The sequence below is a fragment of the Polypterus senegalus genome, chromosome 6 (assembly GCF_016835505.1).
Source record: "Polypterus senegalus isolate Bchr_013 chromosome 6, ASM1683550v1, whole genome shotgun sequence".
NCBI classification, from domain to species: domain Eukaryota; kingdom Metazoa; phylum Chordata; class Cladistia; order Polypteriformes; family Polypteridae; genus Polypterus; species Polypterus senegalus.
In genome coordinates, this window is record NC_053159.1 from 175855480 (window position 1) to 175868294 (window position 12815).

General features: G+C 38.9%; 1 protein-coding gene across 1 annotated transcript in view; it reads left to right on the top strand.

Moving 5' to 3' along the window:
* Window positions 1–819: 819 nt before the first annotated feature.
* gorasp2 (golgi reassembly stacking protein 2) overlaps window positions 820–12815 on the top strand; it is a 37898-nt gene continuing 25902 nt past the window's right edge. The window contains exons 1-2 of the mRNA XM_039757604.1: window positions 820–946; window positions 10564–10644. Coding sequence (XP_039613538.1) covers window positions 884–946; window positions 10564–10644 — 144 coding nt within the window. The 5' untranslated portion in view covers window positions 820–883. The remainder of the gene's footprint in view (window positions 947–10563; window positions 10645–12815) is intronic.

Below are 12815 nucleotides of genomic sequence, written 5' to 3' on the forward strand. Positions count from 1 at the left end.
TTCTGATTTTGAGCCTCCCTTCATTCAGGGACACATTGTGAAACATTTTTAGTTTATGTCTTATGGTGTTGACTCTTTTACTGTTCATACAAATATTTACACATTAAGTTTACTGAAAGTAAAAACAGTTGAAAGTCAGAGGATGTTTCTTTTTTTGCTGAGTATATATATATATTATATATATATATATATATATATATATGATTTTCAAACCATATAACATTTGTATAATCGAATACAATGAAACGAGACGGGTTTGTAATATGAAAGCAAATTTTTCACTCAGAAATCTTAAAATGATTCAACCTTTACCTGCTTTCTTGAAACATTTAAATACATGTTTTCGCTGATCAAATACATTGAAAAACATCTACTAAACAACTCTTTAATTGTGGCATACCAATTTTTGGACACCTCTTTAGTTTTATTAAATGTGTTGCTTCTTTTCCTTTTCTTTCCTTTTCTCTTATACGGTATATTGAAAGTTCTTTGATAACATTGGCTGCACTAAAGTTTGTGCGTTATTGGTTGTAATTACATTGAAGACCCTAATATCAAGATTAATTTCCATATTGTAATATTTTACGCTTATACCTTTCAGATCGGACACATTTAAATAATTTCATGCATTGTCGTCGAACTAAACACTCGTACCTCCGAGCTTTAGGGTGGCAACATCCAAATTCCAAGGAAGCGCGTGCACAGTGGAAGCGCGTACATTTTGCAACATATCGCGCGTAAACCGCGCGCCTTGAACTCCTCGTTCCCAGCATTCCTGGCGCGCCTTCCTGAATGCCACGTAATAGTCGAAAAGCTCCGTTCGCGACTGCGCGACACATCCTGATCTGAGGCAGAAGCGACTGAGACCCTGCGAGAGAGAACGATGGGGGGGTCGCAGAGCATTGAAATTCCTGGCGGAGGTTCGGAGGGTTACCACGTCTTAAGGGTAATGAATGATTTGTTTAATTTTGCTGTTAAACTAATATTCGACAGTCATATGCTGATGTTGGTAGGGGATCGTTAGGAACAGCGTTTCAACCCATAGTGAAGGGACCCAGGGTATTAGTGCGGCCTAGAGATACAGTTTTCAGTTGTAATATAACATGTTTAAGGTTTGCATTGAGGATTTGTGTATAGTTTTAGTGTTACAATTATTGTTTAGTTTTTGTGTTACACTTGTTAAATACGTCAGCGCAAAGAAGATGTTTAAAGGGTGGCTTATGCAAGGCGACAAAGCACTTTGTTAACCTGTTATATCATCTTGTTTAGATTTGGCATGAATCGGAAGATATTATTTGTTTGTTTGTTGACGCCCTTCGGTTGGTCCGCGAATGCTGAGAACTTTTAGGCATCACATGAAGCAACCAGTAAAGTGCTGCATAAGTGTAGATTTGCACTGGTAATTAATAATTCGCGTAAGCTAGCAGCTATATACTGAGTTCAAACCCCTCTAAAACGGCAGTTAGCTTTCTGCAAAGGTTTCACTCCCTTGAATCGATCTTTTTGCAGAGGCCCTGGTTATGATACAGAAAGATACTATATGAAAGAAACACTTTCCTGACAATACTGTAACAGCTATTGTATTTGATAACGGTGGCATTTTTTCTTCAAACAACTTACTGACGCTTTTCAAGAGGGATAAATCTTCAAAGTTGTTTACAAATAGACGTTAAAGAATTGTGTAGAAAAGTAATTATAAAGAGTAAATGTGTGCTTACAGGTACATTTTTTTGTAATGTAAACATACAAGCATAACAAAACAGTCATTGTTTGAACTTATACAGAATGGACAGTTAATTTCCAATCCCTCCTATTACTAACTTTTTGCAGAATCATTGAAAGTGAGGAGCATTCATCTCTTTTGATCAGTTTGTTCTTGCATGAAATTCTATTACTCTGGAAATATATATTAAAAAAAAAAATACAAGTGAAACGCATGGACCTATGGTCCTAAAATAAAATGCAAATAAAAATCAAGTTCAAGTTAAGGAGCTGTTGATATTACTAGTTACTACCAGTAGTAATTACTACTTTCAATTCATCTAGAACTTGTAATGTATTTTATTACTTCTGGTGACTTATATAGAGCAAGCTGAACTTTCCTGTTTTGGCAACACATTCTTTGATTTTTGCCGTTTTAAAAAATAAAATACTGCTTGACATTGATCGCACTGTGAATTTAACTTGGGTAAGAGGTGGTCTTCAAAGAAACATTGATCTAAGGAATATACAGAAATGCTTTCATTGTGGTCAGAAGTTTTGACTGTCTGACAATCTTCTCAATTGTCAATATACATTTCTGTCTCATTCTCTTTCTTGCTTTATGTATCCTGGACTTTGTCTTGCATGCTCACGGACCTGCTGAAAGTTGCTTTATATTCAGGATTTCTTTTTGCTTGATGACATGCTTCAATGTCTTCATCTTATTCTTCCTCATTCTTCATCACTTAATCGTCTCCTGCATTTTGCTTGATGTTTAACAGATGTTGCTGTTTTTCTTTCTGCCATTATGATGGTTATCACTTAGTTTTCTGTCACTTTACTGTAAACACATGACCACTGCTCACTTTGCCTTCCTTTATTTATATTTAGTCATCTTCTTCTTTCGGCTGCTCCCGTTAGGGGTTGCCACAGCGGATCATCTTCTTCTATATCTTTCTGTCCTCTACATCTTGTTCTGTTACACCCATCACCAGCATGTCCTCTCTCACCACATCTGTAAACCTTCGCTTAGACCTTCCTCTTTTCCTCTTCCCTGGCAGCTCTATCCTTAGCATCTTTCTTCCAGTATACCCAGCATCTCTTCTCTGCACATCTCCAAACCAACGCAATCTTGCCTCTCTGACTTTGTCTCCCAACCATCCAACTTGAGCTGACCCTCTAATGTACTCATTTTTAATCCTATCCTTCCTCGTCACACCCAATGCAAATCTTAGCATCTTTAACTCTGCCACCTCCAGCTCTTTCTCCTGCTTTCTGGTCAGTGCCACCGTCTCCAACCCACATAACATACCTGGTCTCGCTACCTTCCTGTAGACCTTCCCTTTCACTCTTGCTGATACCCGTCAGTCACAAATCACTCCTGACACACTTCTCCACCCATTCCACCCTGCCTACACTCTCTTCTTCACTTCTCTTCCACACTCCTCATTACTCTGTACTGTTGATCCCAAGTATTTAAACTCATCCACTTTCGCCAACTCTACTCCCTGCATCCTCACCATTCCACTGACCTCCCTCTCATTTACACATATGCATTCTGTCTTGTTCCTACTGACCTTCATTCCTCTCCTCTCTAGAGCATATCTCCACCTCTCCAGGGTCTCCTCATCCTGCTCCCTACTATCGCTACAGATCACAATGTCATCAGCAAACATCACAGTCCACAGGGGACTCCTGTCTAATCTCGTCTGTCAACCTGTCCATCACCATTGCAAATAAGAAAGGGCTCAGAGCCAATCCCTGATGTAATCCCACCTCCAACTTGAATGCATCCATCACTTCTACCACAGACATTGCCACTATCACATTTCCCTCGTACATATCCTGTACAACTCTTACGTACTTCTCCGCCACTCCTGACTTCCTTATACAATACCACAGCTCCTCTCGAGGCACCCTGTCATATGCTTTCTCCAGGTCCACAAAGATGCAATGCAACTCCTTCTGGCCTTCTGTAAACTTCTCCAGCAACATCCTCAGAGCAAACATTTCATTGGTGGTGCTTTTTCTTGGCATGAAACCATACTGCTGCTCACTAATCATCACCTCACTTCTTAACCTAGCTTCCACTACTCTTTCCTATAACTTCATGCTGTGGGTCATCAGTTTTATTCCCCTGTAGTTACTTCAGTCCTGCACATCCCCCTTATTCTTAAATTTCAGCATCAGTACACTTCTTCTCCACTCATCAGGCATCCTCTCACTTTCCAAGATTCCACAATCTGGTTAATAACGCCACTGCCATCTCTCCTAAACACCTCCATGCTTTCATAGGTATGTCATCTGAACCAACGGCCTTTCCATTTTTCATCCTCTTCATAGCTGTCTTTACTTCCTCCTTGCTAATCCGTTGCGTTTCCTGATTCACTATCTCTACATCATCCAACCTCTTCTCTCTTTCGTTCTCTTCATTCATCAGCCTCTCAAAGTACTTTTTTCATCTGCTCAACACACTCTCCTCACTTGTGAGTACATTTCCATCTTCATCCTTTATCACCCTAACCTGCTGCACATCTTTCCCAGCTCGGTTCCTCTGTCTAGCCCACCGGTCCTTTTCTTCCTCCTTAGTGTTCAACCTCTCATACAACTCATCATACGCCTTTTCTTTAGCCTTCGCCACCTCTCTCTTCACACTTGCGCCTTATCTCCTTGTACTCTTGTCTACTTTCTTCATCTCTCTGATTATCCCACTTCTTTGCCATCCTCTTCCTCTGCATACTGTCCTGTATTTCCTAATTCCACCAGCAGGTTTCCTTTTCCTCCTTCCTCTTTCCATATGTCACGCCAAGCACCCTTCTAGCTGTCACCCTTACTACATCTGGTGTAGTTTCCCAGCTGTCTGGTAACTCTTCACTGCCACCCAGTGCCTGTTTTACCTCCTCCCTAAACTCAACCTTGCAGTCTTCCTTTTTCAACTTCCACCATATGATCCTTGGCTCTGCCCTCTCTTTCTTCCTGTTCTTAATCTCCAGCGTCATCCTACAGACCACCATCCTGTGCTGCTTAACTACACTTTCCCCTGCCACCACTTGCAGTCTTCAGTCTCCTTCAGATCAACTCTTCTGCATGGATGTAATCTACCTGTGTGCATCTTCCGCCACTCTTGTACATAACCCTATGTTCCTCCTGCTTCTTAAAATATGTATTCACCACAGCCATGTCCATCCTTTTAGCAAAATCCAATATCCTCTGACCTTCTTCATTCCTCTCCTTGACACCATACATACCCATCACCTCCTTGTCTCTTCTGTTCCCTTCACCAACATGCCCATTGAAATCCGCTTCACTCACCTCTTTCTGTCCCTTGGGTACACTGTTCATCACTTCATCCAACTCACTCCAAAAATCTTCTTTTTCACCCATTGCACACTCAACTTGTGGTGCATATGCACTAACAACATTCGTTATCGCACCTCCAATTTCCAGCTTCATAATCATTACTCTGTCTGACACTCTCTTCACCTCCAAAACACTCTTGACATACTGTTCCTTCAGAATAACTCCTACCCCAGTTTTCTTCCCTTCCACACCATGATAGAACAATTTGAATCCACCTGGCCTTACTCCCATCCCATTTAGTCTCTTGAACGCACAATATATCAACCTTCCTTCTCTCCATCATATCTGCTAACTCTCTCCCCTTACCAGTCATACTGCCAACATTCAAAGTTCCTACCCTCAGTTCCACTCTCTTTACTTTCCTCCTCTCCTCCTGCCTCCGGACATGTCAATCCCCCCCCTTTTTTTTCTCCTTGTTCTTCTTCGGCCAACAGTAGCCCAATTTCTGCCAGCACCCTGTTGGCTAACAGTACTGGTGGCGGTCGTTGTTAACCCGGAGCTCGACCGATCCGGTATGGAAATTTGTATCGTTGTCTGCATATTGATTTTGCAAAATTTTACACTGGATGCCCTTCCTGATGTAACCCTCCCCATTTATCTGGGCTTGGGACCGGCACCAAGAAACACACTGGTTTGTGCATCCCCTGTGGCTGGGTTCTTTATTTATATTTAGTATAGTTCGATAATCACTAAACACAATGCTTACACTTGACTATGATTCCTGAACACACACATACTATGTATTTAGTACGGGGGGATTTGTATTCTGGATTTCTTCTTGCTTGTTTGTGTTTCAGTGTGCTTCAATGTTTTGTCTTCTTCCTTCTCATTCTTCATCACTTCTACACTATGTTTAATTTGTTTGACGTTCAGCAGGTGTAGGTGCTGCTCTTTATATCTGCTGCTATTGTGATTAGGTTATAATGTGTTTTGTTTTTTTTTTTGCTTTTTCTGTTTTAATTCGCTTTGCCATATATACACTAAATTTTTACGGCCACTGTTATAGTGGCCAGCATGTTGCTGATACCTAAAATGATTTAAATTTACAGAGCATATAAGGTCATAACCTTTTGAATTATGACCCATTAGTTCATAAGAAATCACTTGACAGACTGACAAACCTTAGCATTTTATACAGTATAGCGAGAGGTACTTGGGGATATATTTGGACTAATACATTTTTCTGTCTTATCCACAAAATAGTGTTTATAATTTAGTGTTGATCTATACTAATAAAAGGCCAGGCCCTCACTGACTGACTGACTGACTGACTCACTCACTCACTCACTGACTCATCACTAATTCTCCAACTTCCTGTGTAGGTGGAAGGCTGAAATTTGGCAGGCTAATTCCTTACAGCTTACTTACAAAAGGTGGGCAGATTTCATTTTGAAATTCTATGCGTAACGGTCATAACTGGAACCTACTTTCGACCATATATTCGGCCATAGCCTGCAGCTCGGTCGCCGTGTGAGGCAGAGTTGCATCTTGCATCATCATGCCTCCCACGTAATTGAGTGCCTGCTGATATAACGTAAAATATTCGCGGGTGAAGGACCGTGCTTATGCAAACGAAGATTAGATGGTCTAGTGTTTGGCACAAGTGCAAGAGAAACTTAAGTGCCGGGTCTTAGCTAACATTAAATAAAGCCGTGGACATCGCAAGATCACACAAGAGAGCGGCTCACGTGAACTGACTGAACGCAGTACGTAGAGAACAAGGAAGAGCTCCAAAGAGCACTGAACAAAACACGCATTACACAATTGAGAAGGCAGCAAAAGAATATGAAGCAAGTGACTCATACAAGCATATTCATAAGTGCAGCTACTACGTAAACCGTAAGTTTTAAATTAAGTTTATAGACACTCTGCGGCTGGCGTTTGTCATGCCTTTTTAACGCACTTCTCTGCTGCGAAGCGCGGGTATTTTGCTAGTTAACGATATTTGCTAAACCATTTTTTTAAGGTCGGCATGCTGTATTGTCCTGTACCATTTTTTGCAGAATATTTTTCCTGGAAATTCACCTTGTGGACAGTGTAGATGAACATTTTATTTTAACACTGCCGCCTCACAGCTCAGATCACATTTTCGACCCCTCGGGAACAATTTTTAAAACGCCAGTGCACCCTCACAAACGGAGAACCTGTGAAGTTGTGGAGTTCATGAATGTTTCTGTGATTTTTGCTGAACTCACAGCAAAGGGAATTCTGTAGTGTTTGCTCACCACTATTCAAATTATAAGTCATTCATTAATAATAATTTAAAGACCTGTTTGAGGCAAGTCTTTACTGTTGTTTTCTGCATACACTTAAACGATATATCCGGGAGAGAGAGTGCCTAGTTGGCCTTTGTGATTTTTAACTCTGATTGTATATGTTACAAGACATTGTAGACCCCCAAAGTTTATTTTCACAAAGAATTCTTTTAACTGGAGTTTTTTTAATTTTTTTACCTATTTTGTCATCTGGCCCAATCTCAGATACAGCGTTAGTGGAATATTGTCATAAAGTGTTTTAATCACTGAGATATGTTCACTTTTATTATTTTGGACTACTTGTGAGTTTATGTATATAAATGTTGCATGGTTAAATAATTTTCTGGTAGTGCATTATAGTTGTAAATATGTATGAGTGGTCCGGTGTCAACTTAGTAAGGAGTACCATACCAAACAAAAAAAAATGTTCATGTTCACAGGGCTTTTCTCAAACATTGCATTTGAATAATTCAAGGTTTTCATTCCAACCAGAGGTCAATTCCTTTGCTTTGCTTTAGCCTTCTCTTATTGTTTACCTATAATCAGACAGTATGGTGATGCAGAAGTAGTGCCACAGTGTCTACATTCCTCATTTCTTTCTTGGCAGTGGTGCCCTTTGTGTGAAATTTGCAATTACTCCTTGTGTTTATGGGAATATTATCTATAGAATGACTTTGTTCTTTTATGTTATTTGTGAGTTTTAAAGTGGGCTAGTTTGTGTATGAATGTGCCTTGCAATGGCATGACAATGCTGCCAAGAGACCCTTCCTTATACTGTTTGACAAATAAGTGCTACAGAGTCAATGTAATGAAAATGGTGCTTCTGAAAGATGTGGTATGTGCCTGTCTCTGAGTACATTTAAATATGAATTCAACTTTGCAGAGTTACATACAATGACCCTACACTCTTAATAAAGTAGAGCAAATCAAAATCAGTCTGGTTAAATGTGTATGCTGCCTATCAGTGCGAATGACACTGGTTTTTGGCATATATTTAAAGAAGTCAAATGAGAACCACTAAGGCATTTGTTTCAAAAACTACAAATTCCAATGTCCTTCTCCTGTTATGCAGTTGTCCATCTTGACCTTCCTCCTCTTTGTCCAAACTGGTTAGTTCCAGTTTGCTGTCTTTCCTTAAGACCATAATAGACACCTTTTGTATGAAACCTTCAGTTTCTTGCCAATTTGTCACATGGGATAACCTTTATTCTACCAAAATATATATATATATATATATATATATATATATATGACATGTTTATTGAGAAAGCTGTTTCGTTTTGGCCATTTTTAAAATTGGAACTGAACTTTAGTAATCCCAGTACCTTACAACACAAGTGAACACAGTAACAGATCTCTACCCAGCTAATGCAATTAGAAATGGTTTTTCATAACCAAGTAGCATCTAAACATGACTGAGGATATGTTAAAGGAGTTTAATGTTAGGAATCATTGCTGAAAATGGGGCTTTACAGCCATATGTGAATAATAAAGTAGTCAATTTAAGCAGTAATAGCCATTATACACAGTAGTAATGCCTTGACCATATTTTTAAATCATTGTAATGGTATCTAGATAAAAATGTTATGAATTTCTATCAAAAACAAACTTTTAAACAGTAATTTATTTACTATGTTGGCTAAAAGCACACAACATACAACATGCAGTGTTTTACATGATAAGCATTTTATTACTGCCAACGTATCATCCTTTTTAACTGCCTAAGCTGTTCAATGGGTTTATAGGGTGCAGAGATGCAGGTGTGGCTTTTTTATATTATGTAGTAAAATAGCTACACATATTGAATAATATTAAATAAAAGACAAAACCTGGGTGGCACATTGGTAGCATTGCTGCCTCGCAGTTAGGAGACTTCCTGCATGGAGTTTGCATGTTCTCCCCATATCTGCGTGGGTTTCTTCCAGGTGCTGCGGTTTCCTCCCAAAGTCCAAAGACATGCCGGTTAGGTACAATGGCGATTCTAAATTGTCCCTAGTGTTTGCTTGGTGTTAGGGCATGTGTGTGTGCACCCTGTGGTGGGCTGGCACCCTTCCCGGGTTTGTTTCCTGCCTTGCCCCCTGTGTTGGCTGGGATTGGCTTCAGCAGACCCCCCGTGACCCTCTAGTTGGGATATAGGGGGTTGGATAATGGATGGATGAAAAGACAAAACTTTAACAAATTGAAAAAGTTTTTATCAAAAGCTAGAAGAAAAAAATCATTTGAATTAGAATATGTGAAATTGGAAATTTTATCACATTATGTTACAGTTTACATTTTGTCAGAGTTGGTACATTTTTACTGACTCTGACGCCAGTAACCCAATAATTGCCTCCAGCTCCAGTCCTGGAGGGAATAACTGCTATACTACTCCTGCATGCCCTGCTCTTCCTGGCAGTTGCAATATTGGTGCTATTCTTTTGTGCAAGGTCAAATTGACAGTGCTATTTTCACAAAACTTTAAAGGCATCCTTTTTAATCTTTTATCAAACCAGTTATTGCTTTTAATTTAACATGTCAAAGTAATATTGTCACAATAAGTGCTGAAATTAATGGTTTGCACCAGACCTCTCTCACTGCACTGCCATCAAAAAGAAGGCCGACTTGATTTTGTCGTTCAGTTGCCATTCTGTTTCCTAGGTTGCATTTGTTGCAAACAAGAAGCAGATTTAGGTTGGCCAAGAGTAACAGAACTTTTTTTTTTTTTTTTTTCCCACAGTGGTTTAAGAATTTTAATATTACTAATACTTGCCTTCTGTACCCATCTACACAGTGAGGTCAATTCATAAGTAGTTTTATGACAGCAGTGTGGAAGTACTTGGGTAATCTGTATGGAGCTCAGACACCTTATTATATTATATGGTGTAAATCTTACACAAGCAGGCATATTGATACTTGTGGGCATGTAATACACAGGACAGTCTACATTTTCAGAGTATTTTTAGTGCTATTGGTAACTTCAATTACACTGAATATCAGTGGCCAGTTCATAATTCTCTTTTGTTTATATGGCAATACAAGGCTTCCAAGTTGTCGAATTTTTTTCATGTAAAAAGATATTATATTGCAAAGATATATCATTCTTTTTCCAGAAAATATGAATTTATTCATAATAGGTAAAGTTGATGGAAAAAGGTGAAGAAAAAAGTACATCTGGTTATCGAATGGATGTGGAGGAAAATTAAGGAATTTGTGCTAATTGTTGCCTTAATCACAAAGTTTAATTTGATCATTTTAACTTTTATTTAAGGTACAAGAAAACTCCCCAGGCCATCGGGCAGGATTGGAACCTTTCTTTGACTTTATTGTTTCAATTAATAATACACGATTGGTGAGTGCTTTTTTTTTTATTATTATTATTTTGAATCCTGTTATTTCAGTTTATAATGCTGTATTGGCCAGTATCCTGCTGCATTTTTGCCAGTTTTATTTTAAAATGTTCCCTTGCTTTCAGCTTCATTCATGCTTGTTTGCATGTTTCTCTTTCATGTAATGTTTTCACACCCCTTCTCAGTCATTCTTTTCTCTCTGCAAATGGCAACATGACTGAATAGAGTTTACCTTTTAATTGATTAAAATATACTGTAGATACCCAATATCCTTGTGCTGCCTGCTTGGTTTGTTGTCATTTTTCTGTTGGCATGACATTTGATTTTTATTTTAGGTCTTTCCCCTCAGTTCATTACGTTAGGAAGACTTCTTTGCATCTGACTCTAAATATATTTTTGAGACTCCTTTTCAAACCAGTGTTGGTACTCTCAAATTCGTATTTTGCTCCTTTTCAATTAATTAATGTAAATTTATATAACTGTTTTCATGCTGTATGTCTAGCAACTTTAGATATTCCTGCTTTTAAGTCAGGGTCACTTAGGGCTGTGCGATATGACCAAAATCTTATATCCCGATATTTCATTTCATATCCCGATATCACGATATAGTACATTTTCTTTGTATTCAGTGAATAGTTTATATAATCACCACTCCTTTTTTTTTTCATTTAAATTAAAAAAATCAAAAATGAGAAGTACTCAACTTGTAATTATTTCTGTTCTTTTATTTAGAACATTTGAGCAAATGTTTGACTTAGAATGTAAACATAAAATGTTAATGTATCAAATATAAAACACTTTTCAAAAACAAATTACTAAAGGCCCAATATAAAATACTGCTATATAAAATGCCTGACATAAACAAAATGTGAACTGTAGCAGCAATAACTCTCAACATATATTAAATATAAAAGGATCAAAGCACTAACAACTAAAGTATATAAGGCCAATAAACCCTTTAAACAAAATAAATACAAGTCTAACATTAACTGTCAAAACCAAATGTAAACATTGTACTTCAAACTGTAGCAGCAATAAGGCTTACGACAAAAATATATTAAATATATAATATTAAATATAATATTTTTAGGCTACATTCTAGTAAAATGTTAATTTGCACATCGTAGTGTGGCAAATCTCCGTTAATAAGTTACAGCTGATCGCCCGTGCGTGGGACTGACGGCGCTAACGTGTTGATGCCGCCCAGCCCCAGGCACGGGCGATCCGCGTAACTCGTTAACGGAGATTTGCCGTTAATGCAGTTGTGGCGTAAACGTAATGTAGCTTTCTGTTCTTTATTGTAGAGTTCTGTTCTGCAGTTTGTGTTCTGTGATTTACATCCCTCTCAGTTATTTATTCTGTTGTCCCTGTTATTTCTGATGGACTGTAATAGAGTGGAAGGTAAAGGAGGTTCCGGAGGGATGGGGGTGGAGCCGAGGGCGGCGAGGGGGGAAAGCGCTGTGAAAAAGGTGGAGTGGACGACGATCTTGTCGCCCTTAGCTAAGAGAGTTTGTTTTTGGATTGCTGTCTGTTCGGCGTGGTTGTGGCCAACAGCAACCATTTTTTTTTTTTGTTTAATAAAGAGGGAACTAACCAAGTGACCGCCTCGATCGCCATTACGCCTGGAAGACGCTACAGTAATTTTAACAAGATTAACGCTGACAGCAAACGCTGCAGGGAAAATTATGCCTTAAGCAAATTGTTTTGGTAGCAATTTAATCTTCCAAGCTTTTAACATGCTTGTTTAAATAGTACCTTTACAACTGTAATATCCTACGTGGCCTGCCTCTCAGTTGTAAACTATCTGCATGCTCGCTCACGTGCTTTTTGCGGAGGTGGTAGAAGAGGTTTGTCGTGTTGGAGTCTGTGGTAGCGATCGGTTTGCAGCATAATTTGCACAGTACCGTTTTCTGGTCCGTGTCAGACTCTTCAAATCCAAACCATCTCCATACTACAGAGGTAGCCCTCGCTTAGGAACAAGGTCCTTCTGTGTGGAGCTACCTGGTGTTGCCTCGTCTTCATCAGCTATGCTAGTGTGTCTGCATCCACGTGGTGGCTATCAAAACAATGAAAAAAATATTGCCGTAAACAGTTTATTTTGCGACACCACGAAACAAACGATAGCGTAATGTGCAGCGATAGACGTTTTCATATTGTCATCCGATATATCGTT